Source organism: Tupaia chinensis, unplaced genomic scaffold (genome assembly GCF_000334495.1).
Source record: "Tupaia chinensis unplaced genomic scaffold, TupChi_1.0 Scaffold147608_1, whole genome shotgun sequence".
Lineage (NCBI taxonomy): Eukaryota > Metazoa > Chordata > Mammalia > Scandentia > Tupaiidae > Tupaia > Tupaia belangeri.
Genome location: NW_006207460.1, coordinates 538,921 through 559,830, shown reverse-complemented (window position 1 = coordinate 559,830; position 20,910 = coordinate 538,921). Strand labels below are relative to the sequence as shown.

Here is a 20,910-nt window from a genome sequence, read left to right as displayed (position 1 = left end):
CTGACGTAAGTTCACTCATATCTGCTAGAGACCAAATGCCACTTCTGCTGTGGCAGGTCTGCCTCAATACATGCTGGGGACCAAAAACAGGGCCCTCCTACCTTGTCTCTGACATGGAAGGTCAGAGGATGAGGAGAAAGGGGTCTCCCAGTAAAGAAAAGAGAGATGTACCCCTTCAACCTTGCCTCAGTTGCCAACATGTGTTTGCATCTATGCAGAGAGCAAGAGAGGCAGGTTGTAGACAGCCTCGACAATCTGATGAGAAAAAAAGGCCAGCTCAGAATAAATGCGGTGACCCCCTACCCCATAGCCCCTAACACTAGATCTCTCTAGTGGGGAGGGGATGGGGCTGAGCAAACGACCCTCAGTTGTGGTCACAGAACGTAAAAAACCCTGCTATATCCCGAAACGGAATCCTTTGCAGAGTCAGTGATACTATGGATCATAAGCCTGGTTCTAGAGCTATTTAGAAAAAAGGAAAATTTGGTACCCTCCTCTGACTCCTTGAACAAGCCTGCTGTCCCGTAAAAATTCAAGATCCTGGGGGTTTCATGATGCTCTGCTGTTAAGGAGCAATTGCCTTCCTTCCCTAAGGCTACGCAAACACACAGTTCCTCAAGTATACTCCCATGCACGCACACACTCTCACACAATTTTTCTGAGGAGGCTGACTGAACCCCCCACCCTGGCCAAATTCTAAGACACGAGTGCCCTTTGAAGCAAAGGGGCTAGTGAAATTCCCCGAGCTGGGGTCCGCAGACCCCTTCCTTCCCTGCCCATTGCTCTCTCGGTGGCAGGGATACTCACACTCAGGGCCGCCATGGGAAGGGTCTGCTCTGGGGCTGTCCCTCCCGCCACCAGCTCCGTTTATCTTGTCCCGGCCAGTCTCTCGGCATGGTCGAGCTTGCTGGAGCGAGAAGATTTCCGGCTGCCCTGAGTCGGAGCCCTCCACTCACCCCCATTCCCAGGCTGGGCCCCCAGCCTTGGGGCCTCGACACTTGTTAGTAGCCATAAGAGAGTCAGTCTGTGTGGCCCCAGGAAATAGCCTCAGTTTTTAGTTCTCCTCAATCAGATTCAAGTCCAGATCCCCAAAGTCCTGCTGGCACAGTGTCCGCTTGTTCAGGGCCTGCCGCCCCCACCGCACAGACCCCTCCTCCTCCTCTTCACTTTCACTCAGCACCTGGGAGGAACCCCCAATGGGGCTGCAGGAAGCAGAGAGGGGTGGAGGGCTACAGGCCATGAACCACGGTGGAGAGATGCTGCTGCCTTCTCGAGCTGTTTCTTGGAGACTGAGACCTCCTGAGTAGGGTTTCTGCCAAACAAACAACAAAGTTAAAAAGACAAATAAAGAGACTAACTTCCCAGAACATCTTAAGATGTATTTCAAAGTGTATCTCTCAGTTACACTGGAAGCAGGAATCCTAGGTTTTAGGGTGAAGTTTGTAAACTCTGATAAAATTTGGCAAATTGAGTGTACATGCACATTTCTCTGAGAAAAGAGCCCATAGTTTCCATCATATGTGGAAATAGAAACTCATTTAACAGCTCAATGCAGGGAGGAACATCATCTGCTTGTTTCGTGGCTGGGTACTACCAGTGCCTAGTCAGAGTCAAGTACACAGCAGGTATCTGATAAATGTTTGCTGACCGGTGGGATGATGGTATGAATAACAGCAAATTATCTGAGCAGTCTGTGACAAAGTGGTCTAGAAAGACTAGGAAGAGAGTGGACAAGTACACACAACAACTGCACTCACATTAGGGAGTAAAAACAAATTTTTGAACAGATGAATGATGCAGCTTAAGCCCTCACGGACCCACTTGAAGTAGTGATGGGCAAGTGGCAAACCCAGCCTCAAGTACAAGGAGAGGGGGCACTGAAGATAGGACTTTCTGGCTTGTGCACTCTCGGAGAAGAGGGAAAGTACTTCTGGCAGGAGAAACCCTGTTGGAAGGTTTAGTAACATAATATGTCCAATACCCCCAGGACAGGAGTTTCACAGGATGGGAGACTTGTGGCACTAAAACTATGACAGTCTCCGAACCAGCATGGTAGGTCACCTTAGCAAACTCCAACCAAAGAAGAAACACTCCAGGGCAGGCCCTGCCAGGAGGGTGTGGAATTATGAGATAGCTCAAGAGTAGAAATCCTCCTTCCCACCACCTCCAACTCCATCCAAGTTCCCCTAATCTTGCTGGTCCCACCTGATTCATCTTGTCAAAGTCCAAAGAAGGCCGCAGACGCCGGGGGTCCTCCTCGTGCCGCCGCTTGACCCCGGTTTTGCGGGCATCCAGATCACAAGGCTGTGAGCGGCTTCGGGGAAGATTGCGGAGACCTCGAGGTCGCCAGGGCAGCTCTGGGGAGGATGCCGGGGAACTCCGGGCAGAGGGCAAGAAGCGGTTTGCCTGTGGACCCAGGCTGGGTGACAGAGAGAAGCGACGCTGGGGTGGGCAAGGTGACAGGGACTCAGCATCACTCTCCCAGGAGCCACTTTGAGGGGAGGCAGCAGAAGGTTGAGAAGAATCTTGGGCCAGGGCCAGGCTGAAGAAAGGAGGGCTGTAGGGTCTGTGGGCTGGAGCGCATTGCGAAGAGGCACTGGGAGCTTGGAGGAACCTGAGGCTGGAGACCCGCTTCGGGGGGCTCTGGTGAGGCACCTGCGGCCCACCCCCTCCACCACTGCTCCGGTGCTTGATGGGAGTCCACAGCTTGGAGGGGGCGGGCCGCCACACTGGCTGCCAGCGAGACAGGTCCACGGGCACTGAGAGTGAGCGGCAGTGCCTCTTGGATGGAGGGGCAGGGGGCACAGGAAGCTTCTCTGGGTCTGGGGGCTCAGGGCTTAGGACTTGGGAGAGGGGCTGCTCCTGTGGGGAGCTTTCCCGACTGGGTGGTCTGAGGTGCAGGCTCAAGCCTGATGGGTGGTAGCTGAGGTTGAGGCTGTCCTGGAACTCGGCACAGGAACAATGGGGCAGGCCCCTCCAGGAAGCACCTTCTGGAAGGCATTTATAATAAAAAGAATATTAAAAATAGCTAACATTTTAAAATAAAGCTAACATTTTAAAATAACTTAACAGGGAACCAGCAGTTAGCATAATGGCTATGTCGCTGGACTCCCACGTAGTTGACTGCGGTTCGCTTCCCGGACCCAGTGGTTTAAAACTCACGCTGGGTGCGTGTGCGTGCGTGCCCAAGATCCCAAGAGGAGAATGGAGGAGAAGGGATTGCAGCATGACCATCCCCCCCAGGGGGGATTTTTCGCTTTCTGTCTCTATGTCTCTCTCTGTCTGTCTGGCGAGCGCACGCGCCCTATAGCGAAAAAACCTCTCCAAAAAAAAGAAAAAAAAATTAAAATAACTTAACAAATGTCACACAATGTACTGAGTACTTTATATGGGATTTCCCCAAACCTCGTGAGGTAGTTATCATTTCATAGATGAGAGAAGTTTAATAATGTGCCCAAAATCATGTAGAAATCGAGGGACTAATCTAGCATTCAATCCCAGGCTGTTTGATGCCAAGGTTAGGTTTCTTTTTTTTTTTTTTTTTTAATTGCCAGAGGGTGCACACACTGCCAGAGAAAGACAGAGAGACAAACAGAGAGGAAGAGGGATAGGAAGAAAGCACCTCCCAATGGGGTGAGGTCACGCTGCGATCTTTTCTCCTCCATTTCTCCATCCTGTTGGGCTCTTGGGCAAGCAAGCACATTTGCCTGGTGTGTTTATCAAGCCACCAAGGCCAGAATTCGAACTGCAGTCAGCCATGTAGGATTTAGATTCTTTAACCTCTAGACCACAGGGCTGGACCAAAGTTAGATTTCTTTCTTTTTTTTTTTTTTTTTGAAGAATTATTTATTTATTCAATTTCATTTTGTTTTAGTTTTTAGAGATTTTGCTATTGTGCAAGTGTGCTCGCTGGAGAGACAGAGAGACAGAAATCAAGAAATCACCCCCCAGGGGAATGGCCATGCCACAGTCTCTTCGCCTCCATTCTCCTCTTGGGATCTTGGGCACATGTGCCCAGAGTTTTAGGCTGCCGGGTCCAGGACTCAAACTGCTGTCGACTATGTAGAAGTCCAGCGACATAACCATTATACCATCTGCTGGTCCCAATTTCATTTGTTATTATTCTTTTTAAATTTGACCAGAGAGAGACAGAGAGAGAGAAATGGAAAGTGAGACCATTAGGCCGGGGTCAACCGGCAGCCAGCCATGTGGGAGTCTATTACCCTCAACCACCACACAACCTGCTGGCCCCTCTTTTTTTTTTTTTTTTTTAAGAGACATATTTGATATAGTGCACATGTGCTTGCCAGAGGCACAGAGAGAGAGAGAGAGAAATTGAGAAATCATCCCCTGGTGGGATGGCCACGCCACAATCCCTTCTTTTCTTGGAATTTTGAGCACAGATGCACAAAATCCTGGAGTGAGTTTCAAGGTATTGGGTCCGGGACTCGAACCATGGTCAGTCATGTAGAAGTATAGTGCCACAAACACTACCTGCTGGTCCCCAAAGTTAGATTTTCTTTTTTTTCATTAAAGAATTATTTTATTTAACTTTATGTATTTACTTATTTTAATTTGACCAGAGAGAGAGAGAAAATGAGAAAGCAAGCCACCAGGTCCGGGACTTGAACCACAGCCAGCCATGTGGGAGTCCAGAGCCCCAACCACCACACTACCTGTCAGTCCCGTGATTTCTTTTTTTTTTTAAGAATTATTTAATTTATTCATTCATTCATTTAAATTTGACCAGAGAGAGACAGAGAGAGAGAGAGAGAGAGAGACAGAGAAAAAGTTAGAAAGCAAGCCACCAGGTCTAGGACTCGAACTGTGGTGGCTACATGGGCGTGTCCAGAGCCTTAACCACCACACCGCCTGCTGGTCCTTTGATTCCTAATATAGGAATTTCTACTTTGCTTATTATTTTCATATGTGAAAATGACATATACATAAGGTCATTCACTACTTTTTTTTAAAAGAGGTTTGTGCATCAGGGCACATGTGCCAGGAAGAGAGAGAGAGAGACAGTGAGAGGGAAAGTGAGAAATCATCCTCCAGGGGGATGGTCACCCTACAATCCCTTCTCCTCTATTCTTCTTCTGGGACCTTGGGCATGCACGCACATGCGCCCGGTGTGAGTTTTATGCCACAGGATCCAGGACTTGAACTATGGTCAGCCATGTGTAAGTCCAGCCATGTAACTGCTATGCCATCCGCTGACTCCATTCACTATATTTTTCTTTTTAGTTTTTTGGCTTTTTTTTTTTTGTAGAATTTTTGCTCTAGGACTCATGCACTTGCCAGACAGACAGAGACAGAGAGACAGAAAGTGAGAAATCACCCCCAGGGAGGATGGCCACAATGCAATCCCTTCTCCTCCATTCTCCGCTCGGGATCTTGGGCACACACGGACATGCACCCAGCGTGAGTTTAAGCTACTGGGTCCGGGACGTGAGCCGCAGTTGACTACGTGGGATTTCAGCAACATAGCCATTACACCAACTGCTGGTCCCATTCACTACATTTTTATGTGTAATGACAAAGAATTGGAAACAACCTAAATGTACATACACAGGTAGTAGTTAAATGATGGCACATCTATACAATATATAAAACAAAGAATTTTGGGCATACTGATAAAGATCTCCTAGCTATATTACAGTTAAGTTTATTTTTCATTAATTAATTTGCTATAAGGTGTGTGTGCTTGCCAGGGAGGGAAGAAGGGAGAGACAAGGAGAGGGAGAGAAAGGACGGGGGAAGAAAGTGACAAATCACCCAGTTAGGATGGCCATGCTGCAATCTTTTCTCCTCTCTTCTCCTCTCAAGATTTTGGGCACTCACATACATGCACCTGGCCTATTTTTCAAGCCACTGGGTCTAGGACTTGAACCACATAGTTGAGCATGTGAGATCCAGCCACCTTAACCACCATGCCACTGGCTGACCTAGTTCCTTTTTACTTTTTAAAGGTACAGAAGAGAACCAGCCTGTGGCCTAGCCATTAGGCAGCTTGATCCTACCTGTCTGCACAGTTTGAGTCCCTAAACCAGCAGCTTGAAAACACATTGGGCACTTGTGCGTATGTACCCAAAATCCGAACAGGAGGGAGAAATGGAGAAAAGACTGTGGCACGACCATGCTCTCCCTCTCTCTGTCTATCTCCCTCTGGCAAGTGCACAAGTCCTCTGGCAAATTAAGGGGGGAGTGGAAGGTACAGAAAAAACGTATTAGGTCACTGGAAAAGTTATGACACATATTTGCACAGAGAAACATGTCTTGACTTTTCCAACGACCTAATAGTACACAACCTTTTGTATTATAAAGTGGAAATAGGCCTAGTCCAGTGGCTAAAGGAGCTGGATCAGAACGGTACACTGCAGTTCAAATCTAAGTCTTAGAGACTTGAAATAAACGTGCTAGGCATGTGTACATGCCCCAAATCCCTAAAGGATAGAGAAATGGAAGTAAAGGGGTGTGGGGTGACTACACTCCACTGAGGAGGTGCTTTTTTCCTTCTCCCTTTGTCTGTCTTTCTCTAGTAAGTGCATACACCTTGTGGCAATTAAAAAACAAGTGGGCGGACCAACAGATGACATAATGGTTACGTCACTGGACTCCTACGTGGTTGACCCTGGTTCAAGTCCTGGATCCGGCAGCTTAAAACTCATGCCAAGTGGGACCAGCAGATGGCGTAATGGCTATGTCACTGGACTCCCAAGTAGGCGACCGTAGTTCGAGTCCCAGACCTGGTGGCTTAAACTCACGCCGGGCACATGTGCATGAGTGCCCTAGATCCCAAGAGGAGAATGGAGAAGGGACTGTGGGATGGTCATGCCCCCATGGGGCGATTTCTCCGCTTTCGGTCTCTCTGTCTCTCTCTATCTTTCTGGTGAGTGCACACACCCTATAATAAAAACCTCCCCAAAACAAAAACAAGAACAAAAACAAAAACTCATGCTAGGGGTGTGTGTGTGTGTGTGTGTGTGTGTGTGTGTGTGTGTGTGCGCGCGCCCAAGATCCCAGAAGGAGAAGGGATTGTGGCGTGGTCATCCCCCTTGGGGGGTAATTTTTCACTCTCTGTCTCTGGTGAGTGCATGTGCCCTATAGCAAAAATTCTCTCAGAAAAAAAAGAAAGAAAGAAGGAAGGAAGGAATAAATATGCACATTTATATTCGCTCCTATATCTATAAAGAAATACCTGTTGGATAGTTAAGAAACTTATAATAGGAGGTGCTATGGTAAGGTCATAGAAACTGGGCAGGGAGGAGACCAAAGAGGTAGGGAGACTTTTCTCAGTAACATTTTTGTTATTATTTTAAATTTTAGAACTAAGTGCAGATATTATCTATTCAAAAAAGTTGATTACAAAAGTCCCTGCAAGATTAAAATAAGAGCAAACAAAACTGATAATTTTCATGCCATGGCAGTAAAATGGAGACAAATGAGCCCACCCCATAGTCAAGTGGTTAAGTGAGCTGGATCCCACATGTCAACCACACGGAACAAATCCCAACTCCAGTGCCTTGAAACACACACTAGCCATGAGTGCATACGTGCCCCAAATCCCAACAGATGGAGAAAGAGAGAAGGGATTGAAGTGTGAAAAAGCCCCATTGTGGAAATTCTCTCTCTCTCTCTCCCTCCTCCCCTCCCTCCCTCCCTCCCTCCTTCTCCCTCTGTCTCTGGCAAGAGCATGGTGCATGTTCTCTCTGGTAATTAAAAAGGAAAAAGAAAAACAAAAATGAAACAAAAAACTGAAACACAGGTAAGTGCCCATCTGAGAAAGTGATAGGCTAGCCAGCCTGGTCACTGGAAACCAATGAAGGAAACAAGCAGACAGAGGCATGGGCGTACACACATACACAAACACACACACAATACCTTACCAGACACAAGCTGGAAAGGGTTCCTACAGCTGGAGATGTCTGCATGATCAGGCAAAGGCTAAGAGAGAGAGAGAGATCCATCATGATTCAGGTTCAGGACACACTAACAGATTTTCTAGGAAACCCTCTTCAGTTCTCCCCTGCAATCCATGGGCTATAGGGATGTTAAGGACTCCTAAATGTTCTTTTCCTCTTGTCTTCCCAAAGTTAGTGAGTAAAATAATCCACATCTTCCAACATCTCAAACCCTTCTCCACCCAAGTTTTAGCGTCCCTTCTCTATAAATGGAAAAATCCCTGCCCCCTTCCTTTTGGGCTGGATTTTGAGCCTTTAGTGGGCTCTTCTATCTTCTAGTACAAGTATCATGATCTGTACAGCACAGGACAGGGTAAAGTAGTAGCAACAGCCTCAGAAAAAAGGGGGAGTGGGTTGTGGAGAAGCAGGAAGACTGGTCTTTTACCAGACTGATGCTGAAGCGTGTGCATTTCAGCTCATCCAGAGTCTGCTTCTGTAGCTGCTCAGTGATCAGGGTTATCATGATTCTCCCCAGGGTTTGACTTGCACACTTTGGAGCAAATGATGGATGTCTTCCCTGTCGTTCTTCCAGACCTCACTCGTGAGCCGTCTTCTGCCACTGCAGCACCATTCTAGCACCATTGGGACTTCCCTCTCCAGTCATGCCTGCTGAGTCTGCCAATTACAGAGGGACCAGTCCCAAGTGATATTAGAGATGTACCTGGTCTAGAGATGGAAAATGCATGGCACACATACCACAGCACCCCTATGCCAGGCCTCTGGCAGACATCATTAATTGATCACAGCTTTTTTCTGCTAACCCTAAACACAGCCTCAGAAACATTCTGAACTTGGCACTCCAGATATCCAGTAAAATAAGCTGAAGTTGGCAAGAAAGTTGAAACCCATTTGCCACTCCTCACCTGGTTCATGCTCTGCTGTTTCTACCAGTACTACTTCAAAAACAGCTCAAATGAGAGAGATGGATGCCCAAATAGGTATTTCCATCCTGGTTTGCCCAATGTTTTACCTTCCAGTCAGAAACAAAGAGAGGTACCCTCCTACTACACTATAGAAATAGTAACAGCAAACAGGAACAGTGGTTATAAAGCATGTCCTTCTGCTTCAGATCAGAGCAAACAGCCCAATCGGTTGATATACTATTGTTTTCCAATAGATACTTTGTATATTCTCTTATAAAACAGGAAGAGAATAAGGAAACCGTCAATATAATTCCAATTACATTTCAACTTTACAGATATTAAAAACAACTCCATAACTTCATTCAACTAAGTTTTCAACTAATCTGACTCAAAGACTATGGATACAATTAATCAAGATTTTTTTTCTCATGGTCAATTTCAGATAGAAGCAAACTAATTTGATCAGAAAATATACTTCAATCTCATACAATTGCCTGAGGGGCCTTGCTCAAAGAAAGAGGAGAGGTTAAACTAGTATCCTGATTTTGTTCTGCCTATTCCCAGAAATGACCAGTAGGCTGACAGATCACTGAAGTATATGTAGCATTAGTTCCAGAACACATAATCAAGAAACCTACATCCAATGTGCTGTGCAAGTTTTGGCAAGTCATCTGACATTCCTCAGCCTCAGCTCACCCATACGTAAAATGGGCAGAATGATCTTAATCTGTTACAGGAACAACATCACATGAAATGTCAAAATGTACAAAAGCATACCATTTGGCCTATAAAAATCAGGCCTGTGAACTGCCATTTCTCATCTCTCCTGTTTGTTGCTCTTCAAAACCATGGAATGCCAAAAGTGATATCATAATGATAATGCAGCAGGGTCTATCTCTGGCTGGAAGTCATCCTCCCTCACTTATGCACCAAGGGAAGACCAAGAGGGCTCTTCTGTGACCTTGGGGGCAGATCACTCTACGTTTTACACAAGAGGCAACATCTCTTCTCCATTCCCACCTCACAGGAAGGCCATAAGTAAGAGCAAATACATCTGGATATACTTAGAGTTCTTAGGAAGAAAGGTGCAGAAATCAGTCATCATTATACTCAACTATCATTTTCATGCATAAAAGTTGCAGCTTCCTGAGCACTCCCCGTCAGTTGCTTCCCCTACCTTCTTGTGGGAGATGCTAGAGCTTATGTCACTTCTGCTCTTAGTTTCTTAACACTGCCCTCAAAGATCAACCAGCGAAGGAACCTAAATGCAGACTTTACCCTGGAGACCCCCAGGCCTCAGGCTGACCAGCCATGAGGAGCAGAGTGAAGCAAACTCTTTCAAGCTTTTCATGAGGCATTTGGACAAACAGCTAAAACTCCCAGCCCTCTCCAGGATCAAGTGAAGAGAGTGATTTTGTGTTTTTCTGAATTTTAATTGTTGGGATGTGGCCACACACAGCGGTAATTGGAACAATGCAACTACCACCACGCAACCGATACTCTCAGTCTGAGTTTCCTAAAACAGGCCAGGCTGAGAGGGGGAACAGAACGGAAGCCATAAGGAATCAAACCAGGACACAAAAGAAGGCAAACCAGCTCCGCGGGGCCTCCTCTTTCTCAAGCAGGCATTGAAAAAGTGTAAGAAGCCCTCTCTTGCCGCCTTCCTTCCCCTTCCATTTTGTGTAGCAGATGGACAGACAGTCCTGTACATTTACTAAACAAGTGAAAACTTCTCAGCTTAACAACTGGCACAAGGTTCAGCCCTTCCCAGAGCAGCAGGCCGCGAGGCCCTCCCAGCAACCCCACCAGGCCCAACTCTCAGTCCAGGCTTTCCTTCCAACACCAGCCCCCTGCTACAAAGATCAGAACCTCAACCTATCTCCTGCGGGGTGGCAGTAACCCCTGACACTCGCGTTTCAGAGATGCTGAGGTTGTATGAAACCTCAACACCCTAGGATCAAGTCAGACCAAGGGGAAGAGAGCCACAAATCCCCTGGGACCTTCCCCCAGATCCCAAGCCCACACCTCTGGGGGAGACTGAAGGAAAACAAGAGGAAGGCAGGGAGGTGCACAAACAGGTAAGTGGGGACCTGACGTTCTTCCTCCATATGGTTCTGGTGGGCAAAGGAGTGACAAGTGGGGTCCACCCCTCCCCCCATCCCCATGAAGAAGCAAAAGGCTAGGCCCCCCCCCCTCCAATCTTCAACCTCCCCCTCTGTTGCCCTGCCTGTCCCCGCGGGGTGGGGCATTGGGTGTCCGCTGGCCCCTTGGGGGGGGCACTAGGACTCGCTCAGGGGTGCTGTCCCTCGCCTATTCCCATCGGGTTCCATCATCTGGCCGCGGGAAGCGAACTCAGGACGCAAGGGATGGGGAGGGTCTGGGACTTAGCACTCCGCTTCCCCTCCCCCACCGGGTCCCGTGCTCTCCCCGCGGAGGCGGCCTGGGAGGCCCGGCCGCGCAGGCGGACGGGCTGGGGGAGGGGAAGGAGGGAAGGAGGGAGGGACGGTCGAGGTGCCCGCCCCGAGGCCCCAGCGCCACCTGCCCTCCGCCACCTACCGCGGCTCCTCCAGCTCCCAGGGCCGCGGCCGGAGCAGCTCTGTGCGCTCCGTTCGCCCCACGGTGCCCTTAAAAGGCACCGGAGCAAACCAACGGGCCCTTGAGGAGAGTGAGGGGGTCGCCCCGCTTCACAAGGTCCGCCTGAACCTCCCGCGAAGGCCTGGGGCCAGTGATGTTTCTCTCTCAAAGCCTTCCTTCCACAGCGCTGTCAGGAAGCAGCCTGACGCTTTGATTTAGGGTTGGGGGTGGTTTCCTTACTTACGAATCACCCCCTCCAAAATACTGCAGATAGTGGACGGGCCCAGTTGGAGGCATATCTTGAAACTCGCGGGGGAGGCCATGTCGGACGAAGGTAAACAAAGCCGTCGCCCCTGCCCTCCATTGCCACACCGACCAAACTGCAGCTTCCCACTCGGCTCGGACCACGTAACAGAATTAGCCACCGTGCCTCTCACCTGCCCTCCTGGCCCACCCGCTGCGGCCGGCTCTCTGCAGGAATCCCCCTTCCCCCAGCGAAGGACCTGTCCGCGGCGTGAAGGCTGCTGGGAAGTGTAGTCCGAGCGCCGATCAGGGCCTGCTCTGAGACCTAGGAACCCTTCTTCTAGCTGCCGATGGCATCGAACCTTATAAATCCGGGATTTATAACGGCTGCGGGGCCGTTCCCCGTCGGTTCTGTATTTTAACCTCACGTAGAACACTTTGTAAAGCTCAGGAGGGCCCGGGACCGTTCACTCCCGTTCCACCCTCCCCCCCCAGCAGGATGAGGTAATGGGATTGTGATTATGACATCATAGGCGGTTCGGTTGCTTGCGTGGGGGGGGGAGTTGGGGGGAGTACGGTGGTTACAGCTGGACCACTTTCCTTGAGACAGAAAGGGAGGGAGGGAACAGGCCGATGGGGAAAAGATGTTGATGCTCTGGGTTTCCTGTTGGGGAAGAAGAAATCACCTTGTATTAAGTCTCGACCGTTACCACCACCTCTCACCTCAGCCAAAGTTTGCCATTTAAAATAGGCTTAATGTGCACGTTAGTATGTGAAGAAGTTGAGTAGATGGTTTCTGGCTCTTAAGTCGACTTAAAGCTCATCTGTTATCAGAGTTCAGAGGTTCCTGAAAAAGAACGTTAAAAGGAGAGATTTTTTTAAATACTTGAATTTTGTAGTCTCTTTGCAAGGAGGGAGTTTTAGATTTCTTTTTTAATTGACTGGAAAGTAAGGGTAATGTAAGTAATCTTCACTATTACACTGAGTAGCAAGATACCCTGAAAGACATCTATTTTCTCTAAATAGTTTGTGTCCTATTCAAGTCTGGGACAGGTAAATAGCTGTGACTAGCTAGAAAGAGCAATAAGAGGATCTTCTTCACTGAGCCAGAGAAGGAAAGAGACAGAAAGCAACCATGTCTGAAGCTGAAAAAAGTAATAGAGGAAATGCGACATACTAATCAAGAAAACCTGGATGGAGAGATTTACTTTCACTGCACACTTCCTATTGGTTAGAGAGAAGGAGCAAGGGCAGAGACCAGGAGTCACCGTTTCCAGTAATTGCACATATCATGTGATGTATTAGACACCATGCTACAATCTTTATTTTTTAAGTTTCCTGTAGGACACGTGTTCACTGGAGAGAGCGAGAAAGAGAGTGAAAGAGTGAGAACTCACTTCCCAGAGGGGACGGCCACTCTAAGATCCCTTCTCAGGATTTGGGTGTATACACACGCACACACACACACAGCATGATTTTCAAGCCACTGGGTCTGGGACTCGAACTGCACAGTTGGCCATGTGGGATTCAGCCTCCTTAACTTCCACACCACCTCCTTGCTCCAGCTACCTCCTTTAAATAAATATATATTCTAATACTTGCTTATAGTCACCAATTGAAACCAAATCTTACTTGACAGATGAAACTACCCAAGAAGTTAAGCCCATGTGGTAGGCAAAGGTATTACCAAAAGCCTTCTGAGACTCAGGAGGTCTGGCTCTTCATCCCTAGGGGGTTCCCTGTATTATTGACCATGCTTACTGAAGTTAAATGGTTGAATAAAAGAAGTTAAGTTGACATTGGCTTATTTGCAAAACATTGAAAGAAACTGAGACACTAAAATCCTGCAAGTCACATTCTAGGCTTCATTTTAAAGGAGGGTTATCTCCCTTTTCAAGTATAAAAAAGTCCTCTCAGTAAAGTCCAACATTCCTGCCCACAATTAAATTTCCTTGTATCACTTTTAGTTCTCAAATTTTTTGTTCTTTTTTTTTTTAACTCACATTCTATTTTTTTCCCCTTCTCCTTTTTTATTCTTTGGTCACTACTTTGAACCATGTCTAATTTATGCTTTCAAGGGCCAGACTCTATTTCCGACTGTGCTCCAATGGGTTTCACAGAGGGTACTCCACCGGAGGACCCTTTTGGTCTTCATCCAGACTGTCTGAGGATTCCAGGACCTAGAACAAGTTATCTAGGAAGTTATCCAAAGGTGTGAGAAATCCATTGACTTTAATAAAGTCTCTATTCTCTGCCTAGGAAGGCAGCAGAGTCAGAGGGACACCACTCATTCAGATCCTCCCTTTTTATCCAGTGAATGCTAAACCTCTGCAAAGTGGGGCTGATAGAGCTCAGCCCACCGCTTATGAAGGAACTAGGTATAGTGAACACATCCCTAGTACCCCCTGTGCGGCAGAGGTTAGCTGGGGGTGGGGGGAATCCCAGGAATACAGGGCTCTTCTCCATTGCCTGATCTGGGTATCCCAGGAGCGACTCCTGCACCTTCTGTTCTTGTCTGGTGTTTGAGGGTAAAGCCCTGGCTGTCTCTGTGACCTGCCAATAACAAAATATGGTTCAGATTGAGGTCAAGGTGAAAAGGGAGTGATTACTGCTTATCACAGTGAATCAAGAACCTAGATAGGATTCCCCAAGAATGGTGTAGGATCAATTGCCCTCAATCCAACAAAAAAAGTAAACTACCATATCAAATTAAACACACAAATTTCCACCTCTCTAATTAATATTCTGTCTTCTGGGAAGGGTATATTAGATATATTACATCTCCCTGAGTCAATATGAGACAGTATTGACTTTCTTGTAAAAGACGTTCTACTGAGGCTGTTAGGTGGTGTAGTAGTTAAGGCTCTGGACTCCCATGTAGCCAACCGTGGTTCGAGTCCTGGACCTAGTGGCTTGAAATTCACTTCAGGTGTGTATGCCAAAACCCCAAGAGGAGAAGGGATTGTGGTGTGGTAATCCCCACTAGGGGATGATCTCTCACATTCTGTCTCTCTGATGAGTGCCCATGCCCTGGGGGAAAAAAACCCGAAAAACAAAAAACTACATTATACCTTCTCCCATGTTTAGTTTGAGAGTTTTTTTGTTTTTTTTGTGTTTTTTTGCTATAGGGCGCGTGCGCTCGCCAGACAGACAGAGACAGACAGAGAGACAGAAAGCAGGAAATCACCCCCCAGGGGGCATGGCCACGCCGCAATCCCTTCTCCTCCATTCTCCTCTCGGGATCTTGGGCACACACACACACACACACACGCCTGGTGTGAGTTTAAGCCACCGGGTCCGGGACTCGAACCGTGGTCGACTACATGGGAGTCCAGCGACATAGCCATTACGCCAACTGCTGGTCCCTCCCATGTTTAGTTTGTATTTATATATGTTAACTTACTTTTTTTTGGTTTTTTTTGGAGAGGTTTTTGCTATAGGGCGCGTGCGCTCACCAGGCAGACAGAGAGAGACAGAGAGACAGAAAGCGAGAAATCACCCCCCAGGGGGGATGGCCACGCCGCAATCCCTTCTCCTCCATTCTCCTCTCAGGATCTTGGGCACGCACGCACATGCGCCTGGCGTGAGTTTAAGCCACCGGGTCCAGGACTTGAACCGCGGTTGACTACGTGGGAGTCCAGTGACATAGCCATTACGCTAACTGCTGGTCCCAACTTACGTATTATTAATCAAGGATGTTGCAGTTAGTCAGCTGGAGACAAGAGGATGGTAAAAATGATTGGTAGGAAATAAGCTCATTAGAAAACAGAGTTTTTCTTTTTCTTTTTTTTTTTTTTTTGAGAGGTTTTTGCTATAGGGCGCCTGCGCTCAAGACAGAAAACGAGAAGTCACCCCCCCAGGGTGGATGGCCGCCACACCACAGTCCCTTCTCCATTCTCCTCTCAGGGTCTTGGGCACACACATGCGCTGGCATGAGTTTTAGCCACTGGGTCTGAGACTCAAACTGCAGTCGACTACATGGGAGTCTGCGACATAGCCATTACGCCAGCTGCTGGTCCCCAAAAACAGAGCTTTAAAACGCCTTATGGACAGGCTGGCAGGTGGCATGGTGGTTAAGATGCTGGACTCTCACATGGCCAACTGTGGTTCAAGTCCTGGACCTGGTGGCTTACCTTGTCACTTTCCCTCTCTCTCTAAGTCTATTTCTGATCAAATTAAAATACAATAATAAATAAAATAAATAACTCTTTAAAAAAAAGTCTTATGGGCTAAGTATGACTTGTTCCATTTGAGAAAAACCTCAGAAACTTGTTTTGGGGCCTATATTGCAGGCGAACTAGTTTTAGTACTTTGTCAGAGCACTCAGATTCTATTATCTTTTCATCACATGACGTTAAACCAAAGCCACTTGATTGACATGCTGTGAACACCCAGAGTTGCACTCGCTTGGGGACATGCTACAGAAAGCACTGGTAACCAGGTGTGTGCTTGCCATAATCTATCTGCTTTTGCTACTGGTGCAGGACAACTACTTCCCACCTGCAGGAAATTACAGAGTATCCCCACAAAGTTTGATGACAGTCATTAAAACAAAAAACAACTTATCTTACAATTTCTTTTCTTTCTTTTTTAAAAAATAATTATTTTATTTATTCATTCATTTATTTTAAGTTGACCAGAGAGAGACTCAGAGAGAGAGAGAGAGAGAGAGAGAGAAAGCAAGCCACCAGGTCCAGGACATGAACCATGGTCAGCCATGTGGGAGTATCCAGTGCCGTAACCACTGCGCCACTTGCTGGTCCCTTTTTTCTCTTTAAATAATTATTTTATTTATTCATTCATTTTAATTATCTTACAATTTCTTAATTCTCAGCCTGATTTTCAAATTTACCTGGCATGGTAAGGCTCTGTGCTGACTCCCACACTCACCATCTCATCCCAGAGGACAGAGACTCTTTACATACCTTCTTTCTGGGGAAGCAGGTTTTACAGATGAAAAGGGCGTTAGAATGAAAACCAGCTAATTGCACTGTATTTCTCAGCCACTATAACCATCGTGATCTTGACATCAGATAAAGGTTGAATTTTTGACTGTTTCTCAAAGAGAAAAGTTGCATTTTTGACTTGTTTGTTAAAGTGTAGTCTGCAAGCCACATCTCCTTAAGTAACACCTGGGGAACTTGATAATTCCTGGGCCCCCCTCTAAATCTATTGAACCATTTTGGGGCCCGTATTTTTAAGAACTTCTGAAGTTATTTTAAGTTTTTGTTTGTTTGTTTGTTTTTTTAATGGAAAGGTTCAAACACACACTGAATTAAAGACTATATTTGCTAATCAAAGCATGGTCCAGGACTAGCTGCATCATCAGTTAGGAAGTTGTTAGAAGTACAGTCTTGGGCTGGAACACAGATCTACTAAATTAGAATCTGCATTTTACAAGATCCCCCAGGTATTTAGTATACACATTAAGATTTGAGAAGCACTGGTATAATGCATACCACCCCTCATTACATGACACTTATTGCCATTCTTCTCATATGTACACACTATAACCACCACAAGATTATTTAAGAGCTAATCCCAGCATTAAAAATTCCTGGGGCTGTTTCCAGTGGCCAAGTCTGGAACCAATGTGCAGATATGACACCTCACAAGGGGAAGGAAAAAAAAGGAAGAACAGGTCATCAGCCTTGGACCTCAGGTGGCTGAAGGGGAGAATGTGTTTGGTGTCTGCCAAACCAATGGTGTTTGGTATCTTTGCATCTTTCAGTGATACCTTCATCCATATCACTGATCTTTCTGGCAAGGAAACCAGCTGCCATGTGACTGGTGGGATGAAAGTGAAGGCCAACTGAGATGAATCCTCACCATACACTGCCATGCTGGCTGCCCAGGATGTGGCCCAAAGGTGCAAGAAGCTGGGCATCACTGCCCTACACATCAAGCTCTGGGCCATGGGAGAAACTGGACCAAGACCCTTGGCCCTAGGGCCCAGTCAGCCCTCAGAGCCCTTTGCCTACTCAGGTATGAAGACTGAGCGGATTTAGAATGTCACTTTCATCCCCTCCAACAGCACCTGAAGGAAGGAAGGTTGCTGTGGTTGCCGTCTGTGAACAGGACTCCTCAAGTTACTGTTTTCTGTTAATAAATTGCCTTCATTTAAAAAAAAAAAAAATTCTGGGACTGGTAGGTGGCATGGTGGTTAAGGGTGTTGAACTCCTGTATAGCTGGCAACAGTCGTGTCCTGGGTCTGGAGGCTTGCTTTCTCACTTTCTCTCCCTCCTCCTCCCAAATTAAAATAAATGAATAAATACAATAATTTAAAAAAAAATCTAGGGGCCAGTAAGCAGTATGGTGGTTGAGGCACTAGGCTCTCACATGGCTGACTGTAGGTCTAGTCCTGGACCCCGTGGCTTGCTTTCTCATTTTCTCTCTCTCACTGGTGAGTACGTGTGCCCTATAGAACATTTTAAAATAATAACAATAAAATTAAATAATTATTTGTTTAAAATTATTTTTTTAAAACATTCCCCCCCATAATTATTTATTTATTTATTCATTCATTTATTTCTAAATTTGACCAGAGAAAGACACACAGAGAGAGAGAGAGAGAGAGAGAGAGAGAAAGGGAAAGTGAGAAAGCAAGCCACCAGGTCTGGGACTTGAACCGTGGTTGGCCATGTGGGAGTGTCCAGCAGCTTAACCACCCCTGCCACCTGCTGGTTCCAATAATCATTTTATTTAACTTATTTTAATTTGACCAGAGAGGGAAAGAACAAGATAGAAAGGGAAAGTGAGAAAGCAAGCTGCCAGGTCCAGGACTTGAACCATGGTCCACAATGTGGGAGAAGAGGGCCCTTAAACACCATGCCACCTGTTGGCCCCAAATAATTCTTGAAAAAAAAAAAAAAAGGGAATTTCTAGGGTGAGGCCAGCAGGTCGGGGGTTGTTAAGGTGCTAGACTCCCATATGGTTGACTGCAATTCAAGTCCCAGACCCTACGACTTGAAAATCACACCAGGTTGGGGCCAGCAGGTGGCATGGTGGTTAAGGTGGCTGGACTCCCACATGGCTGACCAGGGTTCAAGTCCTGGGCCTGGTGGCTTACTTTCTCACTTTCCTTCTCTCTTTCTCTGTCTCTCTCTGGTCAACTTCAAAAACATAAAATAAAATAATGACAATAAAACTGGATAAAAAATTCTTAAAAAAAAAAATCACATTGTGCATGTGTGCCTCAAATCCCAGGAGAATGGATAAGGGATTGTGGGGTGTGGCCATGCCTCCTGGGGGTTATTTATCACATTCCCTCTCTCTGTCAAGCACCTGTGCCCTATGGCAAAAACCTTTAAAAATTTTTAAAAAGATTTTCTAGGACCAGTCAGTAGAATGGTGACTAAGGTGGCTGGAGCCCACATAGCTGATTGTGAAGTTCACGGTTTGAGTCCCAGACGCTGTGCTGGGAAAAACACGCTCTGTGTGTGTGTGTTGTGTGTGTGTGTGTGTGTATACACCCAAAATCCTGAAAGGAGAAATGGAGAAGGGATTGTGGTGTGGCCACCTCCCATGGTGATAGTGTCTTGGTTTCTCTCTCTAGCAAGCCCCACCTTCTAGTAAAAAAACAATGAATCTCTATTCAATGTTTCCATAAACAGAAGTTTTAGATCCTTTGGACTATAAGGATTACTACAAGAGATGATCCAATTTCCCTACTTTCCCTGAAAAGGGATTTCTTTTTACCAACATAACCTGACGGCTCTGAGATACTGCTTACTAAAACAGAATCACTGGAACAAGGAAAGCTCTCGGAAGGGACCAGTGCCGCTTGGTATAACCACATACCTGTCTCAGATAGACACAGGCCCCATCGGCGGCAAACGCTCCATTCATAGCTAATGGATAGCAAACCAAGAGTGAAAGGTCCATGTAACGACACGAGAAAGAAGCAAGAAAAAAGAAATACTTAAAAAAACACTTCCACCCCAAATAACCTCTCCTAGTATTACCCTAGCAAATGGTCATCCTTGGCAAATCGCAATTTAAATCTCCCGGGGTCGGTGGCGCTCGGAGAAGGGAAACAGCGGAGGAAGGGTGTGTCGATTGGCTAGAGGGAGAACCAATGGTGCGCCAGGCTCCCTGTGGGGCGGAGCTTACCCAAGCCGGGGACTGACGCTGGTGGGCCAATCGCCGCCCAGCACCAGCTCCAGGGCAAGGCTTAGCTTGGTCCTTTCAGAGCATGCCCACTCCCTCGGGTGATGTACGAGCCAAACGATTGGCCGTGGCAGTCTGGTCGGGCGCGCGGATATTGGCTGACACAGCTTAGAGGCGAGAGAGGATAGGCTATTGGGAGGGCGGAAGTTTTGAATAGTTAAGGCCTGTGGCTGGTGAGGTAGAGGCTGTCTGGTCGACTTCTTGTGGAGAGCAGCGGCAACTCCTAACCTTGGCCTACCGGGTCAGGAAACAGAATTGTAGTCTGGCTTTCTGCCTTCTTTCCTCAGATTTTCTTCCGTTTCGTTCGAGTCTTCGCTTGTCTCCGAACCCTATCTTCTCCCAAAGGCAAATTTCAGACTCCAAATTTGACATGAACCTTCAACCGTCTCCGCCAAGAAATCGCTGAGAGTGCATTATTCCCCTCGGTTCCAGGTCCGGGTCCCGCAAACGGAAGTTCGGAGAACCGAATCGACACTGTCGCGAGGTAGATGTGAGTTCCTTCCGGTCAGGAGTCTCCAGCTGTGTGGCCTCGAACAAGTCAAAGTCCTCTCTTCATTCTGTATTTAAAGTCCTGAGGTTGCCGCTTGTCGATTAATTCAAGTTCCTACGAAAAGGCCACGCAGCTTGGTCAAGGGGCCATTTAACCTTCAAGGCGGGTCGTGGTTTACCCTTTGGGGATGCTCCTAGTCCAATATTGGTCCGCTGGGTGGAAAGGGTGGAGATTGGAAACGCTGAACAATTTGATGTACTGGTATAGATGAGGTTCTCTTTCTCTTAGCTCAGTTTTGTTTTCTCTTGGTGAGAACTTGGAGACGATGACTACGAAGCTCTTCTCATCCACAAGAGAGGAGGGAAATGAGGGCGCAGGACCCCGTTTTAGGTCCAGTCAGAGGAAGATATTAAACTTTCTCCTGGAGAGAGACTCTTCCTTTACCAATTATCCAGATCTTGCTAGAACTCCAGTAAACAAACTCTTTGGTGATTCTGCAAACCTAAGCATGTTATCTGGGTAAGTCCACGTTTATTTTTACATACCCCATATCTCCTTTGCTTTTCCAAACTCTTGTGGGATTTTTTTTTGTTTGTTTTATTGCCTTTTT

At 46.9% G+C, this 20,910-nt stretch overlaps 2 protein-coding genes across 5 annotated transcripts in view; one reads left to right on the top strand and one right to left on the bottom strand.

Moving 5' to 3' along the window:
* Positions 1 to 6: 6 nt before the first annotated feature.
* On the bottom strand, positions 7 to 12,488 carry FAM53C (family with sequence similarity 53 member C). 4 transcript variants are annotated; one of them, XM_027768844.1, is made up of 5 exons: positions 12,365 to 12,488; positions 8,347 to 8,576; positions 7,887 to 7,944; positions 2,206 to 2,990; positions 7 to 1,312 (listed from the first exon to the last, which is right to left on the bottom strand). In XM_027768844.1, the coding sequence occupies exons 2-5, from the start codon at positions 8,422 to 8,424 to the stop codon at positions 1,055 to 1,057; spliced, it is 1,179 nt and encodes a 392-aa protein (XP_027624645.1). In that variant the 5' UTR covers positions 8,425 to 8,576; positions 12,365 to 12,488; the 3' UTR covers positions 7 to 1,054. The 4 variants fall into 4 exon arrangements, with proteins under 4 accessions (XP_027624645.1, XP_006169966.1, XP_006169965.1 ...); XM_006169904.2 differs by lacking the exon at positions 12,365 to 12,488 and adding an exon at positions 11,836 to 12,074; XM_006169903.1 differs by lacking the exon at positions 12,365 to 12,488 and adding an exon at positions 11,381 to 11,476.
* An 8,105-nt stretch (positions 12,489 to 20,593) lies between these two features.
* The window catches only part of CDC25C (cell division cycle 25C), a 38,761-nt gene continuing 38,444 nt past the window's right edge, over positions 20,594 to 20,910 (top strand). Inside the window, exon 1 of the mRNA XM_014584779.2 lies at positions 20,594 to 20,819. Coding sequence (XP_014440265.1) covers positions 20,626 to 20,819 — 194 coding nt within the window. The 5' untranslated portion in view covers positions 20,594 to 20,625. The remainder of the gene's footprint in view (positions 20,820 to 20,910) is intronic.